General features: G+C 35.2%; 1 protein-coding gene across 6 annotated transcripts in view; it reads right to left on the reverse strand.

The window, feature by feature from the left end:
- ERBB4 (erb-b2 receptor tyrosine kinase 4) overlaps positions 1-18,789 on the reverse strand; it is a 1,154,402-nt gene that overhangs the window by 728,120 nt on the left and 407,493 nt on the right. For all 6 annotated transcript variants that reach the window (XM_086719539.1, XM_086719536.1, XM_086719540.1 and 3 more), the window contains exon 2: positions 4,064-4,215. In XM_086719539.1, coding sequence (XP_086575665.1) covers positions 4,064-4,215 — 152 coding nt within the window. The remainder of the gene's footprint in view (positions 1-4,063; positions 4,216-18,789) is intronic.

The following is an 18,789-nucleotide window of genomic DNA, read 5'->3' on the forward strand; positions in this document are numbered from 1 at the left end:
ATGACAAAAGAGAAAAAACTCTTGAGAATTCTAATGATGGTAAAAGGTCTAAAAGTTCATTCCATCATTCGCTATATTTCACCTCGTTTGAGAGAGTTCACAAAGTTAAGACAATAACACAAAATCTATGATTTTTATGCCTCGCTGTTTTCTATTATGTCTTAACCTTGTGATGGTGATAAAGTACATAGTAAATAAGTTTTAGGGCCTTTTTCTAGCCAACTATGTGGTGTCTCGGGGGTCTAATGCTAACTATTGTCAACTAAATTTTTTTTCCCCGTAAGAGAAATGCAAACACTTGGAGGTTACAACACAGCTGGGTGAAAAGGTGCTTACAGTGATAAACTCTAAGGTTGATGTAATAAAAGCATCGTGAAAGTAATGCATTTCAAAGTATTTCAATAAAATACATCTAACAGAGATTAAGGAAGTAACTCCAAAACATTTTAGGGTGTTTTTATCTTTTTTCTGTTTTTTTTTTTTGTTTAGATTTATAATATATAAGCACATATTCCATTTCAAAAGCCTACTTTTTCTGTGTTCTTAATATCTTGAGAGATGGGAGTACATGGGATATTTTAGTTATAGTGATAGAAAACCCATCTAGTTTAAGGGAAAAAAAAATAAAAAGGAAAATCACTTCAAAGTTACTCTCAAGTTCCAGGGGTATCTTTTGGACTCACTGGCTGTAAGGCAACCAGTCATGAGAAGCAGACTGGAATGTGGAAATGAATGATTCCCTCACCAGTAATCTGGGGTGAATGGTCATCCCCTCTGCTCTCTGTTTCAGGGTGTTGGCTCCATTCTGCTGTCTGCACAGCCTTTTCTGACATTCCAACCACAAGAAAAAAGATGACTGTATTCTGGTATGCAAATAGTCAAGAAACTATGTACCCATATCAGTCAAGAAACTGGTATAGAAAATCACGGGAAGAGATTCTGATTGACCTATTCTGTGTCTATGCCCACACACCTGACCTTTGGTGGTGTCATGAAGAAATAACATAAGGGTTAGATGAACATATTCATCTAGATAACATATAATATACAAAATAGGAATCTATAAAGTATTAAGTTTTATGAAATTTTATTCATTTATTGGTCCATCAGACAAATACTTAATGAAAGCTCATGATATTTTAGGCACTGTCCTAGACATTGACTATTCAGATAGTGAAAGAGGTAGACAGGATACTGAGCTAAGTTGTTCTCGTAAATTATAGAAATTTGAGTGGTTTCATACAAAACAAATAAAACAAAATACTATGAACTCACTACTTAGAGAAGAAAAATAAAGATGGAAAATCTTTTAAAAACAAAAGTAATTTCTTATGTTCTTAAAGAAAGAAATTAATTCCAGAATTAATGTCTCTCTGAACACATTACAGGTTTGAGTCATTCTTAGAGGAGGGGAAATTGCACACCTGTGTAAGAAGTTGCTCAGTGAATTACACTTACATAAATATATATGAAGCTTATGTAATAAATAGAATAGATTAATGTAAGATTACTACTTGCTGATACAATTCAAAACTTATTGAACACGATAGCATAATGTAAAATAACGAGATTTCCTTTACATGCACTGAACTTATTGTAATGTGCCAATATTGGACAAATTAGGTACTTTGGAGGGAAACCACAAAGAACACAAATGAACCATAATGTAGTTCTAAAGAGAGAAATTTTTGTATTACAGTTTTCCCCTGCTGTCTGAAAGAAGAGTGTTCCTATGAAACCCTTCCTTCTTTGAAATGGTGTGAAGCAAAGAAGCAATGATCATTTTGTAAAGGCGAAAATCCTCTTCAGATTTCTTTTGGTTAGCAAAAACAGGTAGTAGTATAGGTTTTACATAACAGTGAAGTGACATAAAGCAAAGTTTTGAATAACAGAGAAAACCTGGAAATGGAGAGCTTTCAGGATTTTCCAAGGTACAGTTAGAGTGGCTCATCCAATACAGTAGCATAATGGAGACTTCAGCTCATAGTCCCTGTTTTAAGGGGTCATTCAGAAAAGTACATATAGCACTGAACTCACCTAAAAACAGAGAATGGGGCATGTGGAGAGTTCAGTCCTTGGTCTACTTTTTGGTCTAATTCTTTTCAATCCCCCTTGATGACTTTTTCTAAGCCCCAAATGCTAAGTAGTTAATTTGGATGCTGATGTCCCCTGGATACCTATCTGTGGTACAAAGTTCTCTACCTCTCCAATTTAATATTTTATTCCATGAGAAGTTTCTCTTCATCCACTCTACACTACAATTTCCATGAAGGTGAGAATGATGTGTTATTTACTTACATGCATATGTCTAATATCTAAAGCAGTAAACATTAAGTACACTTGTATTAACTCTGACTTAGAGCCTTCTTTCTAAGCCTTCCCTTACATTACTTCCATCAGAATGCCTTTCTTTTCCACCCACTCACCTTTTAAGTCCCTATTCATTTTCTCATGATTCAATTTAAGCATTTCTTTGATGAGATCTTTCCCGAATCCTTCAGAATTAGCCACTCCTTTCTTTGCCCAGCACCCACATCTACTATTAACAAAAGACCATACCTTCATTCAGATTTTGGTATCTTATTTCTCTCTTAGCAACTATAAATTTTTTTATATGCATATATACACACTGTATACATTATATACACACACATACACATATACACACACATATACACAATACTTAATGTATCACACGCCTGTAACCCTCTACAAGACTGCAAGATTGTTGAAGTCAAGGACAATAGATTACTTGCTATTATATTCTTGGGCTAAGACTATTTGTTGACTGAATAAATAAATGTCACAATTAGAAATAGTTACTTCCCAAAGGAACAACAGATAAGTGAACTAACAACCAAAATGTTGCTTTTAGTAAGAAAAAAATAGTATTACCTTTAAATAAATAGATGAGAATAAAGGTATGTTCATGGGTCATTACTAAGCTTATATGTATTGTCAGCTTTATAGTGCTGTTTAAGTTTTGAGGTGGTTTATTTTCTGTAGTTGTTACCCTTCTAGATATATTTATTCAAGTTTTCAAAGTATTTAAAGTAAATATTCAAAGTATTTAAAGATCATTGCTTCTTTTTGTTACTACTTATTTAGGTACGGAATTATTTAAATTATCGTAGTTCTTTAAATAATCATTATCTCCTGAATAGTTTACTGTATCAGTATTTGAAACACTTTTGTCTAGATTTACATAAGACAGTACTCCTGAGAAATGTGTAAATATTATTGAAAAAACTCAAATAAATTAAAGGGATGCTGTTATTTAAAATACATCTTATTAGTTCTTGTAAAAAGAATAAATTCATAGGTGCGAAGATAATATCTCTTTCAAGTTCAGATATTCCTATATCTATTCTGGTTAAAGCAAAACATAAGAAACTGAAGGCATTAAGCAATGATAGTCTGTTAAGCAGACCAAGGCTGTAAAAATGAGAGCGAAAACGAGTTTGTAAAAGGACTGGTTGTCTCTGAGTAACTTTTTATGTACACACCTGCATGTATGTACATGCATATATCAACCTATATAAGTACTTATAATTCCCTGTGTCTAATTTTACTAATTTGTAGGTTTGAAAAATGAATGTCATTTTACTCCTACAGATAATAGTATTAATCTTATTATGGTAATATAGAATAGCCTGAAATTTCCAAAGTGACAGAAAAGGGACAGAAAGTGAGATTACTAAAGTTACCAATTCTTATCTGATTGGTCCTTTGACTCTTCTAGTTCCCAGCCTAACACATTTCCTCTTGCATGCAATTCAGAAAAAGGCAGACTTACTAGATATCATGTACAACACCCTGACAGAATCTTTCAACTCTCTTAGGATAACAGTAACTGCTCTAAACTCAGGGTTTCAGTCATGACAGCATTGTTACTCTTGTTCTTTTACTAGGCATGCCTCAATATGTCTTCTGCCTACGGTCATGGTCCCTGCCAGGCAAAAGAGCATAGCCATCAAGTTGAAGCAAGATGGTCTGTCTTTATGCATCGCGACACCACCGTCCACTCACAGAGAAGAGAAGAGAAAGAAAGAGACAGTTTTACCCGCAGAAAGGAGAGGTCCCGGTTGTGCTCGATGCTGGTTATCTCCAGGTTGCCCATGACCACCTCACAGTTCTCATAGTATTTGCGCAAGGCTCGATACTGCTGCTCCAGGTCAGAGAGAGAGCTCAGCTTGTTCTCTGTCCCTGCACACACTGCCAAGACAAGAAGATACACAGGAAGTTATATAACCTTTCTATGCCATGCACAATGAAGAAGTCTCCCTCAACTCTTCACTCCACATGCTCTACTCCGATTCCCTGAACTAAAAACTATTTTGAATCTCATTAATCCACATAAACCACACACTGATACACATCCTCACTTTTATTTTTCCCCAGCTATAAGGAGATATAATTGATACATATACAAGGTATACAATGTATATATTTGATGCACTTAACCTGTTGAAAAATGATTACCATCATAGCATTAGCTAACACCCTCGTTTAGGTCTCATAATCACCATTTTTTTAATTTCTCATTTATTTTTGAAGGGGATGGGTAGAGAGAGGGAGACATAGGATCTGAAGTGGGCTCTGTGCTAAGTGCAAAGAGCCCGATGAGGGGCTCAAACTCACGAATTGTGAGATCATGACCTGAGCCAAAGTCAGATACTTAACCGAGCCACCCAGGAACCCCATAATCACCATTTCTTTTTCACAGTGACATTTAAGATCTATTGTGTAAGCAACTTTCAAGTATATAATATAGTATTGTTAATTATAGTCACCATGCTGTATGTTAGAGCCTCAGAATTTGCTCATCTTATAACTGGAAGTCTGTACCTTTTGATTGGTAATCTCCCCCGAAGCCCCAGGTAGCTAACACTCTACTCTCTGTTTTATGCATTCGGCTTTTTTAGATAAGACATATAAGTGATATTATGGTTTTCTATTACTAAACTTCATGTTCTAAGGACAGAGGATAAGAAGGCATGGGTCTCAAAGAAACAGAGCAAAGAGGGAAATTAAAACAATCACATTTGTAGTGACACATAAAGCATGTAAATACATTAATTTCATTTAAACAAGATTTTCTTTAGAACTTATAATTTACTATATTTCCTAAAAGAATAAACCTACATAAGTAAAAAATCAAAATATAAATGTTAACAATTTTATTCTTAAAAATAATATTTTTCTATTGCTAAATAAGCCGCTCTTAAGTAAAATTTTTACATAATTAAAATTTGTGCCTTTAAGCCCTCAAATACTACATTTTAAAATACAAATGTTCTAGCATCAGCAATCAGACAACAAAAGGAAATAAAAGGCATCAAAACTGGCAAAGATGAAGTCAAGCTCTCACTTTTTGCAGATGACATGATATTATACATGGAAAATCCGACAGACTCCACCAAAAGTCTGCTAGAACTGATACATGAATTCAGCAAAGTCACGGGATAAAAAAAACAATGTACAGAAATCAGTTGCATTCTTATACACTAATAATGAAGCAACAGAAAGACAAATAAAGAAACTGATCCCATTCACAATTGTACCAAGAATCATAAAATACCTAGGAATAAACCTAACCAAAGATGTAAAAGACCTGTATGCTGAAAACTATAGAAAGCTTATGAAGGAAATTGAAGAAGATATAAAGAAATGGAAAAACATTCCATGCTCATGGAATGGCAGAATAAATATTGTTAAATGTCAATACTACCCAAAGCTATCTACACATTCAATTCAATCCCAATCAAAATTGCACCAGCATTCTTCTCGAAGCTAGAACAAGCAATCGTAAAATTTGTATGGAACCCCAAAAGATCCTGAATAGCCAAAGTAATATTGAAGAAGAAGACCAAAGCGGGAGGCATCACAATCCCAGACTTTGGCCTCTACTACAAAGCTGTAATCATCAAGACAGCATGGTATGGGCACAAAAACAGACACACAGACCAATGGAATAGAATAGAAACCCCAGAACTAGACCCACAAACGTATGGCCAACTCACCTTTGACAAAGCAGGAAAGAATATCCAATGGAAAAAAGACAGTCTCGTTAACAAATGGTGCTGGGAGAACTGGACAGCAACATGCAGAAGGATGAAACTAGACCACTTTCTTACACCATTCACAAAAATAAACTCAAAATGGATAAAGAACCTGAATGTGAGACAGAAAACCATCAAAACCCTAAAGGAGAAAGCAGGAAAAAACTTCTCTGACCTCAGCCACAGCAATTTCTTACTTGACACATCCCCAAAGGCAAGGAAATTAAAAACAAAAATGAACTATTGGGATCTCATGAAGATAAAAAGCTTCTGCACAGCAAAGGAAACAATCAACAAAACTAAAAGGCAACCAAAGGAATGGGAAAAGATATTTGCAAATGACATATCAGACAAAGGGCTAGTCTCCAAAATCTATAAAGAGCTCACCAAACTCCACACCCGAAAAGCAAATAACCCAGTGAAGAAATGGGCATAAAACATGAATAGACACTTCTCTAAAGAAAACATCCAGACGGCCAACAGGCACATGAAAAGATGCTCAATGTCGCTCCTCATCAGGGAAATACAAATCAAAACCACACTCAGATACCACCTCACACCAGTCAGAGTGGCTAAAATGAACAAATCAGACTATGGATGCTTGAGAATTTGTGGAGAAACGGGAACCCTCTTGCACTGTTGGTGGGAATGCAAACTGGTTCTGGAAAACAGTGTGGAGGTTCCTCAAAAAATTAAAAATAGATCTACCCTATGACCCAGCAATAGTACTGCTAGGAATTGACCCAAGGGATACAGGAGTGCTGATGCATAGGGGCACTTGTACCCTAATGTTTACAGCAACACTTTCAACCATAGCCAAATTATGGAAGGAGCCTAAATGTCCATGAACTGATGAATGGATAAAGAAATTGTGGTTTATATATACCATGGAATACTACTTGGCAATGAGAAAGAATGAAATATGGCCTTTTGTAGCAACATGGATGGAGCTGGAGAGTGTTATGCTAAGTGAAATAAGTCATACAGAGAAAGACAGATACCATATGTGTTCACTCTTATGTGGATCCTGAGAAACTTTACAGACGACCATGCGGGAGGGGAAGAAAAAAAAAAAGGTTAGAGAGGGAGGGAGCCAAAACATAAGAGACTCTTAAAAACTGAGAACTGAGGGTTGATGGGGGGTGGGAGGGAGGGGAGGGTGGGTGATGGGCATTGAGGAGGGCACCTGTTGGGATGAGCACTGGCTGTTGTATGGAAACCAATTTGACAATAAATTTCACATTAAAAAAATTAAAAAAATAAAATACAAATGTTAAGCAATTTAGATTGATATATTCATAAACATATACTAGAAATAGAATATGTTGTAAAATATGAGTTTTTATTGATATCAACTGGGTCATTCATTAGTATTCTAAGGTATATTCATTAGCATATTCCTTAGTATTCTAAGGTATAACAGACTGACAGTAAAGGATCTCAGTATGCCTTCTTTGAGGGCATGGATCATGAGTCTGTTCATAGATGAGCACTGAGTGTACATATATGTTTTTGTTTTGTTTTGTTTTGTTTTATGTGTTGATATTTTCCCTATCTTCCAGAAGTCAGAGTTTTAGTTATTACTTCTCATGGTTTGTATACCTGCCTGTACAAGATCCTTATCATTTAATGTACCAATTCAAATCTTCAATTGCCTGAAAAAAACTGTATTATGCATCTTGTAATAATAGTATGGAAAGTCTAAAAAAGGGATGTGAACTTATCTTCTTTGAGTAAGTTACATAATATACAGCAACTTAAGGCAAGATATAAAGTGTAAACTTTGAAGACACTGGAAACAGAGCTGCGTAATAAAGTCACATCAACAGCTGTATGTTATGCACACAGAAATGACAAGTCATAATGCTTTAGTGGTATTCAAGGGAATGGGTTTCTGTACACAAAGCAAAAAAAATCTAGATGGATACATTCCAATAATTAAGACCACCTTAACAACTATTGTTGCCTACTGACATATCAAAAATGACAAAAATCTAAATTTAAAAGTATTGAATGATAATGTAGACCTTTAACCATAGTGGAAGTTCACTGCTAAAATAAAAACAAGACACAAACTTTCCTCATCTGGATGTCTAAAGTTTATCAAACAGTATATTTTATAGAAATATTATTTTATAAGTGAAATTATGTCCCTCTAAAAGATATGTTGAAGGCTAAGACCCTGGTATCTGTGACTATCACCTTGTTTGGAAACAGGGTCTTTGTAGATGTAATCAAGTTAAGATGAAGACATTAGGTTGGCCCTAAACCCAATATGATAATGGCCTTCTAGGAAGAGGAAAACATCATGTGACTACAAAGATAGATGGTGGGGGGCGGAGGACAAAAAAAATGTAACATCTTTAACTCTCAAAGATGTGAGTGAGATGCAGCCGTATGCCAAGGAATGTCAAGAATTGATGGCCACTACCAGAAGCTAGGAAGAGCCAAGGGAAGATTCTACCCAGTCTCAGAGGCCCTGCCGACACCTTGGTATTAGACTTTTAGCCTCCAGAACTGTGAAGGAATAAACTGCTATTGTTCTATGGTTTGTGGTACTTTGTTAGACCAGTTCTAGAAAACCAATACATAATATTTAGACTGTTTCTGAAATCTAACATCTAAAGAACTGTTAAATTTCATTTCCTTTCTCCAGGGTCCTGTCACCCTATCACCTCCAAGCTACTCCCCTGCGTTCTCCCTTGCTGAGTGCCAAGTCTCTCACATGCCATGCTGGAATTCATTTGCTACCTTTGAGAATGCAGCTTTTGTAGAATGCTAGGGATGGAGGCAAAGACTTCTTGAATCTTCAATACCCATTCTCTTCTTCGTTCATAGTAAATAACTACACAACCTTTACCTGGGCATATGGCCACCCCAATAAAAGATTACATTTCTCATTGCTGCTCTTGGAGGTAACGTTGTATGCTATCTTGCCAGAACTTCATTTAAATCATGATTGGAGTCAACTTTGTCTCTTTTCTTCTTCACACCTTCCTTATGCCGTCTGGAATGGAAATGGGATGGCTAAACCTTGATCCACCATCTTGGACCATAAGACCTAGGGACACATCCTAGATATTTGTTGAGAAATAAGCTAAAAGTAAGCATGGTTTTCAAACAATTAAGATTTTACATTGTTTTATTATCATTAACATAAAGATAATGGTGAATTTTGTTAATGACTGCTAAAATATTATACATAGGAAGTATTAAATTCTAGTTAAGTTATACGCTTTTGACCTTAAGTAATTTTTACTATTCCATTACATTGTTTGACTAAATAAAATTCAATTCAGAATGAAATTACAAAACCATTATTTTTTTTAATTTTTATGTAAATTCCAGTTAGTTAACATAGTATATTAGTTTCACCTGTGGAATTTAGTGATTCGATATTTACATACAACACCTGGTGCTCATCACGACAAGTGCCCTCCTTATTCCCTATCACCTATATAACCCATCCCCTGCCCACCTCTCCTCTGGTAACCCTCAGTTTGTTCTCTGTAGTTAAGAGTCTGTTTCTGAAGAAAAAACAAAGTTATTCTTGACCATTTGAGCATTTTTACTGGTTCTGTGGAAGGTTCACTTATTAAAACTAACAGACATTAAGAAAAAATTAATTTCTATTGATAAGTACAATAATTTCAACACAGCAGGTGAACAAAAGTGATTGATTCATGTACATGATCCTTAACAGCCAATATCAAAGTCTATTTGTTTAATTTTTTTTCCAATATACTCTAGAGACTAAGAAACACCTTTAATCCACAATACTTACTTTTATTGCTCCTAGAAAATTTATACCAAAATCTTTATAAACTTGTAAAATGTCTGTTGAGAAAAGGTACTATGATATGGGTTTATGAAATATAGATTTCCATTGTTTTACATTCCAATGAGAACAAGCTTATATATTAATACAACTACTGATGGGGAAATTATACATCGATTAATAAACTTGCTGCACTATTGCTAAAATATATGCAATGCCACACTGAAATTTATATACAACTTATGTTGCACAAGTTTCTTTCAATTGGAAATAAAACCTGTACTTTAATATCACTATATAAAAGTCAATATGTAAACATCTAAATGAAAAGTTTTCTAAAATATTAACTGCACTCTGACCTTTTGGATAGAAACCTGAATGAATTTGGGGAGAAACATTTATTCATAGAATTGTAATCACTAAGCATTTTTCCATATTTCTCATCCTGAATATATGAAAAAAGTATATACTATAAATTACTATGGTTATTAACTATTATAATCATCTCTTTATATAAGAAAGCCACAAAGGCTGTAAACTCTTTGAAAACAGTACAATTTATTTTTATTATTTTTTTAAAGTAGGCTCCATGCCCAGTATGGAGCCCAACCTGGGGCTTGAACGCACAACGCTGAGACTAAGAAGTGAGCTGAGATTAGGGCACCTGGGTGGCTTGGTCGGTTCAGCATCCATCTCTTGATTTCAGCTCAGGTTATGATCTTACAGTTCATGAGTTTAAGCCCCATATCAGGATCTGTGCTGGCAGCGGGGAGTCTGCTTGGGATTCTGTCTCCCTCTCTCTCTGTCCCTTACCTGTTTGTTCTCTATCTCTCTCTCAAATAAAAATAAATTAAAAAAGAAAAAAAGAACTGAGTTGAGATCAAAAGAAGAATGCTCAACCCACTTAGCCACCCAGGTGCCCCTTTTTCTTTTCTTTTTTTTTTCTTTTGTATTGGCTGAACTATATAGCATAGTGCTTTGCAAGAAATTATCATTTAATAATATTCATTTACTCTCTATAAAAACAATTATAACTGGGATTCATAAAATAACCCTCAATTCAGAAAATTTTCCATTGTTTAATAACTGATCAGCTGTGTTTTGTATATACCATATGAAAACAAAATTGGAATGAGTATGCTTAGAAATATTTTTCAACAACAACAACAACAACAAACTCCTCCAATAAACAGGAAATCTGATTAATTAGAAAATTGTCCAAACATTTTGGTCTTTGGAGGTTTCACTACACACAGTTCAATTTAGGAAATATTTTTGTTTCAGTGAGGCTTTCCTATATGTTTATTTTTGATCCAAACTGCTGTCTATAATGACTATTATACTCTTCTTAACTTTTATCTTGAAAGACAGACTTGATCTGAAAAGAACTAGTTTGGATAAATGCATTAAAATCATTTGTATTTCTCTTCATGAAGCCTTCACTGAATGCCTCACAACTTCCATTTGTCAATTGATTTTACCATCAGGCAATGTACACAAGACAATGTTTAAACCATCAAGTTTCATTGATTTCACAAAGTTGTTTATCAAACAGAATTGAAAAATTTTCCTTACCAGCCAAAACAAGTTTAACAAAATTCAGTCCCCTTTGCCAACACTATTATGAAGTCCTTAAACTATAAGCTTATAATTCTTCAAGCTTCAAAAATCCTGAATTTGCCTGTGCTTCCTACAGTTTTCATTCCAATTGTAACTCCAGCAGTAAAGTTGTATGTGAGGCCTTAATAAAATCACCAATTTTTCTATTTGGTATTGATTCTGTTACAAATGTAGCTATAGTTGCAAACATGGGCTTTTTATTCTTCTTGACAAGATTTATTTTCCAACAGTGAGTGAACTACATAATCCTCCTTCAGTAAAAAAATAGGAATATAATTAGGAGTTTGTAACAATACGCAAAGGCAGGTTAACAAAATTATCTGTTTGATTCATGGGGAAAATATATTTGAAGTGGAATGAAGAAACATTAACATTATCCATTTGAATACCAAAAATCAATTACTGCCTCCAGGCATGTTATAACTGTGGAAACCAGCCCTCCATTTGTTTACATAACAAAGATAACAAGAGGGCTTAAAAAAATCAAATTTTTCCCTTACTTTCATATCAAATGCCTATATGAGATATGAATTAAGAAATGAATAATTATTTATTTAGCATCTTACTGTTGACCCAGTATCATGGAAAAAAATATATATTGATTAAATGTGTTTGTACAAGGTACATTGTAAAGAAGCAATTGAGTGATACACATAAACCATGCATATATTGTGTGCATAATTCAGAGACAATCTGCATAAAAATATATATATACTTGGTAACCCAATAAATTCTCTGATTTTTCTATCTGATTTAATAATAAGTACTCTCTCAGAAATATGAACATAACAAATATGCTTTAGTTGAATGCACATTATTGGGTATTTAAAAATCTGGAGCTATAGTAAATCTCCAAAAATAAAATACTTAAGCACACATCATCAGGGAAATACAAATCAAAACCACAATGAGATACCATCGTACATGGGTCAGAATAGCTAAAATTAACAACTCAGGAAACAACAGATATTGGTGAGGATACAGAGAAAGAGGAGGAACCCTTTGCACTGCTAGTGGGAATGCAAACAAGTGCAGTCACTCTGGAAAACAGTATAGAGGTTCCACAAAAAAATAAAAATAGAACTCCCCTACAACCCAGGAATTGTACTACAGCTATTTATCCAAAGGATCCAAAAATGCTTATTCCAAAGGGCACAAGCACCCCAATGTTTATAGCAGGGCTCAACAATAGCCAAACCATGGAAACAGCCCAAATGTCCACTGACCTGATGAATAGATAAAGAAGATGAGGTATATATATATATATATATATATATATATATATATATATATACACACATACACACACACACACACACACAAACATAAGTGATGAAAAAGAATGAAATCTTGCCATTTGCAACAACATAGATGGAACTAGAGTTTATTATGCTAGGCAAAATTAGTCGTCCAGAGAAAGATATCCTATGATTTCACTCATATGTCAAACTCGTGTGTTTGAGGAACACAACAGGTGAACATAGGGAAAGGGAAGGTAAAATAAGATAAAAACACAGAGGGAGGCAAACCATAAGACACTCTTAAATACAGAGAACAAACCAAGGGTTGCTAGAGGGGAGGTAGAGGGGGGAAGGGCTAAATGGGTGATAGGCATTAAGGAGGGCACTTGTTGCGATGAGCACTGGGTGCCATATGTAAAAGATGAATCACTGGGTTCTACTCCTGAAACCAAGAATACACGGTATATTAACTAACTTGAATTTAAATTAAAAAAATAATGATAAATAAACAGGTGAGAGGAAAAAATAAATTAATTTTAAAAAGGCACAAAAGAGTAGCAAACATTTTCAGTGACTATTACTGAATGCTATTACAGTCACACAGAGATTGCAGCCCTATGTTCAAAATATATCCCCAAATGAGGCCAAAATTGCCACTTCTACTACTATCGTCATTTAAAACAAATTATTGCTGGGGCGCCTGGGTGGCGCAGTCGGTTAAGCGTCCGACTTCAGCCAGGTCACGATCTCGCGGTCCGTGAGTTCGAGCCCCGCGTCAGGCTCTGGGCTGATGGCTCAGAGCCTGGAGCCTGTTTCTGATTCTGTGTCTCCCTCTCTCTCTGCCCCTCCCCCGTTCATGCTCTGTCTCTCTCTGTCCCAAAAATAAATAAACGTTGAAAAAAAAAATTTAAAACAAATTATTGCAAATCTTTCCCCTTGACTTGACAGTAGGCTCCTGTCTGATTTCCTGGATTCCTTATGTGTCCTGATTAATTCATTCTCCACACAGGGTCCAGAACGATCTTTGTAAAAAACATAAATCGTTCACACCACTCCCCTCATGGAAACTCTTCTTGGAGTTTTCTTTTTGTTTTTAATGTTTGTTTGTTTGTTTATTTATTTTAAATGTTTATTTTATTCTTGAGAGAGAGAGAGACAGACCAAGAGCCAGGGAGAGGCAGAGAGAAAGGGAGACTCAGAATCTGAAAATGTCTGAGCTGGCAGCACAGAGCCCCATATGGGGCTCGAACCCCATAAACCATGATATCATGACATGAGCCAAAGTTGGATGCTTAACTGACTGAGCCACCCAGTTGCCTGTAGTGTTTACTTATTTTTGAGGGAGAGAGAGAGAGAGAGAGAGCAAGCAGGGGAGGTGCAGAGAGAGAGGAAGACACAAAATCCAAAGCATGTTCCAGGCTCTGAATTGTCAGCACAGAACCGGATGCAGGGCTCAAACTTGTGAACAGCAAGATCATGACCTAAGCCAAAGTCAGATGCTTAACTGACTGAACCACCCAGGTGCCCCTAAAACTCTCATTGGCTTCTAATCACACTTATAAAATCCAAGCATTTCAACATGGCATGTAAGAAACTGTATTTAATAAGAAATGTATTCAGGTCTTTGCTCGAATATCACTCCTTCAGAATAGACTTCTCTGACCACCTTCTCTAAAATAAATAGCTGGTTCACTTCATGCCTGTCTTACTTGCCTCCTTTATTTATTTCTTTTTTTACTGCTATCTGAGATTGCATTATACATTTTGCTTACTTATTTACTCTATGTTTCTATATTACAGTACAAGCTCCATAGGAGGCAAGCTTAGTCTGCTCAACACCTAAAAGAGCAGGCACACAGACTCTCAGTCAATACTTATTGAATAAATGAATGGACTTTGGAGTCACTGAGAACCATAACTGAGCCAGGATCAAATATGCTGGTTCTTCCATTTTTAAAAGCTGAATAAATTTGAGTAAATAATTTCACCATTTTTAGAGTCTCTGTTTCTGTATCTACAAAGTAGGATTTTGTGCTAAGTAGTTTTTAGCAATAAACTCAGGTTAGAGGTTAAGAACACAGGGCCTAGAGCCAGATGTCCAGCACAAAAATCTAGCTCAATCACTGGCCTACAATGTAATCTTGAGCAAGTTAGACTCTGTCATTCTATTTCCTCTTCTGTAAAATGGACATAATAACAACTACCATCTCATAGGCTATTGTGAGGATTAAGTGAGTCTAAATGTGTAACTTGCTTTGCACAATGTTTGATTCATTGACAGAGCTCAATGTTACCTACTGTCATTTATCAAAATATGTAGTATATAGCATGTGCACATTATTCAATATATTAAATCGAATTAAAATATAAGACTTGCATAGGTGATGTACTCAATAAATCTGATCTAAAGGAATAAATACTGGGCAAAGAAAGTAGGGGTTGGGATTCCATCACTCCAACACTTTCTAGCCACGTAAATTTGAACAATTATTCTGTTCTCATTTGTTCCAACTTTCTCTTTTCTCAAATAGGATATTTTTATGTTTCCCCTCAGCTAAGAAATTCTGTGATTTAATTTATTTCTGAAGTATTTACTTAAAACCTACTCTACACTATGTAATAGGCTGCATTCATTGGATGCTCCTGAGGTCACACTGTGGCAACATCTTACAACATTATAAATTAAGCATACAAGGGGCACCTGGGTGGCTCAGTTGGTTGAGTGTCTGACTTCAGCTCAGGTCATGACCTCGCAATTTGCTAGTTGGAGCCCTGTGTCAGGCTCTGTGCTGACAGCTCGGAGCCTGGAGCCTGCTTCGGATTCTGTGTCTCCTCTCTCTGCACCTACCCCACTTGTGCTCTGTCTCTATCAAAAATCAATATTTAAAAAAATTAAATTAAGCATACACTTATCAAATGACCCAGCAATCCCATTTGTAGGTCCCTAGATAAATAATTATGTTCACATAAAAATGTGTATAGGAATGTTTATAGGAGCTCTACTCAAATTCACAAAAAAAGTTGGAAACAACTCAAATGTGTTTTGATGGGCAAAATGATAAACTATGGTATATATATTCCATTAATATCTATCTATTCAGCTATAAAAACGAACAGATGATTGATGTATCAACATGGAAACTTCTCAAAGGCATTATCTGACTGAAAGAAACCAGGCTCAAAAGGCTACATATGATTCTATGGATACACCATTTTGTAAAACAACAAAACTACTAGGATGGAGGACCAACCAGTGGTTGCTAGGGGATGGAGAGGAGGGATAGTGAGGGTTTGACAAAAGGATCACCAGGGAACTTCAAGAGATAGCAGAACAATTCTGCATACTGACCATGGTAGTGATTACATAGATCTCTACAGTTAAAACTCAGAGAACTATATACCAAAAAATTGTAAATTTTACTGTGTGGAAATCAAAACACACAAGTTGGCTTTTATATCTAATGGAGTTAAATATGCTCCTGTATGAAATTAATGAAACATTTTTATTATATTGTTTTCCAGGTATTTTATGCTTTATTTGGTCCTTTTATGAATAATTATGCCCAAAATGATAAATAAAGAAAATAGGTTTATAGTTCTGATTTGTAATTTACATTACACAAACTGTAAATAAAATATTTTTTGATGTAGAGATTGGTATCCTTTTAAAAAAGTAAGTGACCTTCTAGTGTATTCTCTGAATCCATTTTCTATCACTATTTTATTGACTCCCAAAATAACAAAACACGGGATCTGCTGAAATTAACAAAACATTTTCTAAATGATGTTTGAGCCAAATTAAAAGGGCACTTGGCATTGTAGACCTTCACTAATAGAGCTGTAGCTAGGAAAGACAGGCATTCTATAGCACAGACTGATGAAAGGCAAGTCCATAAACTATGTATACTGTTACATGTTGGTCCATCTAAAATGTAATTGATCTGTATTTTCCCACTTGTTTACCCACAATAGTCTCTAAATGTCCTCAGAGATGTTTAAACTGCTAAATTATGTTGCAAAGAGAAATAATCTCATTGGCAATGACCAAAAAATGATAGATATAAAATTATACATGATTGTCTCCTGTTTATGAATGATATGTTTTGTAAGTTGTCTACTCGAATTCAGTCTTCTCAATAGGTTATTCTTTTATGGGTCTAATTTTTTTTCCATTTTATATTTCAAGAATTAGCCTAGTAAATTTAAAACATTACAAATGAATTTAAATGCATTATATTTAGCATCAAAATCTGACTTGTAACTGCTTGTATATAATTCTTAGTTCCTGTTCTTGATTGTTTCCTGTCTTTAAATATTTCATTGTATTTTTTTCTTAAATTACATTTCATAAAATTCCCATGTTCAAAGTGAAAAAAAAAACATTATAGAAAGACTTTACAGAGTTAGAAATTGCATTTATGTCATCTATTCTTAGATAAAATAATATTCCCCCTACCACTGTTTTGCCGCAAATCTCTCCAGCCTTTTTTTTTTCTAATCATTCTTCCCACCCCTTACCACTCCCCTACACATAGTCCTTCTTATTTACTTTGTAGTATTTCATTTTCTGTGAAAGTGCTAGGTCCTTAACTTTAATGTACATACTGGACTTGACAAGCAATTAAAGCAAACAATTTCCACTCATCAAGGCTTGCCAAATTAGTCATCTGCCATCTGCCCCATCATCTGGCTCTCCTTGAGGTCTTGCTGTGAATCTGGATGCACTCTCTCAGATTAAGAGGGACAGTGCAAACCTCCAAGCTGGTGAAATGCCAGTGGGAGCTAAGTATGTAAACATTAGGAACCATCTTTCTTCCCTAGATTATCATGCCTACGACCATCCCCTTGTGTGTAATAAAAACCAGCCTGTTTGTGATGCCTTATCACTATGAGACCTTTGCCATTCATTGTAATTAAAGTGGAGTTTGTGGGATTTTTTTCCTAGTAGAACTATTTAAAAGAAGGAATTAGACTAGTTGTTCCTACTGTGAAGCTATGCTCACATATTAAGTCTGGTTTCTTAAGCATTAATAAAGATGTACATTAAGAAATACCCTATGGCCTTTGTATTGCATTGGTTGCAGAGTGAAACTTTGTTTTCATTCTCTCCACTGGCAAATGTTTACTTGGCTGATAACACGCGATATAAGCGCTTTCTAAAGATTTTCAATCAAACTATATAAGCAGTTGGCAAAACTGAGAAATAGCAAGGGTGAAACATGGTATTGTTGTTACACACACACTCCTTTTTAAGGTGGTTCTTCCTCTAAGGCATTCCCCAACTCAGAGCTGCTCTAGGGCAATAGATGTCTTTGCTCAAATGAAGAAAGATACCTCTCTTCTGGGTGGATTAAACTCCACCCTAGGACACACCTTTGCCTATGTGATAAGAATGTGGGCAGCGTTTCACTCCCATTTTTACCCTAGTCCATGTGCCTATTTGCAGCGATGAACCTGCGTAACTATAGAGAAAAGTTCTGGTCCACTCCACTGTCCTGGGTCCTCCATCCAAACTTGCTTATTCAAGGTAATGTTTGTGTCAAGGTAATGTGTCTAAACAAGTAACAATCACTTTAAAAAAAAGTGTGCTAAATTTAGACTTGTGAGAGGAAGGGGTGCAGCGGATGACATTTTTTACTGTATCTTCAGATAATCTACATGTAAAACCAAATTTAAGGTCACCTTCTAACAAAATGTTTGAAAGTTTTAGAAGCCAATTCTTAGTCACATAACCCTCTTGGATGAAAAACAAACTGACAAGCAAAATACCCATCTGAGATGGATATAGACTACATAATAAAATGTCACCTTATAATTTATTTGAAACTATTTTCTAATAACCCCAAATTTATTTTTCTAGAAACCAGATTCTATAATCTCCAGTAGGCTGGTCTCTGTGAAAGATTCAGATTAGCACTGTGTGGTTATTTTTACAATGTAATCAACTTCAAATACTAATTGTAATTAGGTGTTTGATAAGGAGATAGTCATCACTAGGACAATATCTGCCATTCATTCATTTATCCTGTCATGCATTTATTCAACAAATGTTAACTGGGGAACCACAATATATGGACTTTGAGCTAAG

This window comes from Puma concolor, chromosome C1 (assembly GCF_028749965.1).
Source record: "Puma concolor isolate L17-30 chromosome C1, mPumCon1.1.hap2, whole genome shotgun sequence".
In the NCBI taxonomy this organism is placed as follows: Eukaryota; Metazoa; Chordata; class Mammalia; order Carnivora; family Felidae; genus Puma; species Puma concolor.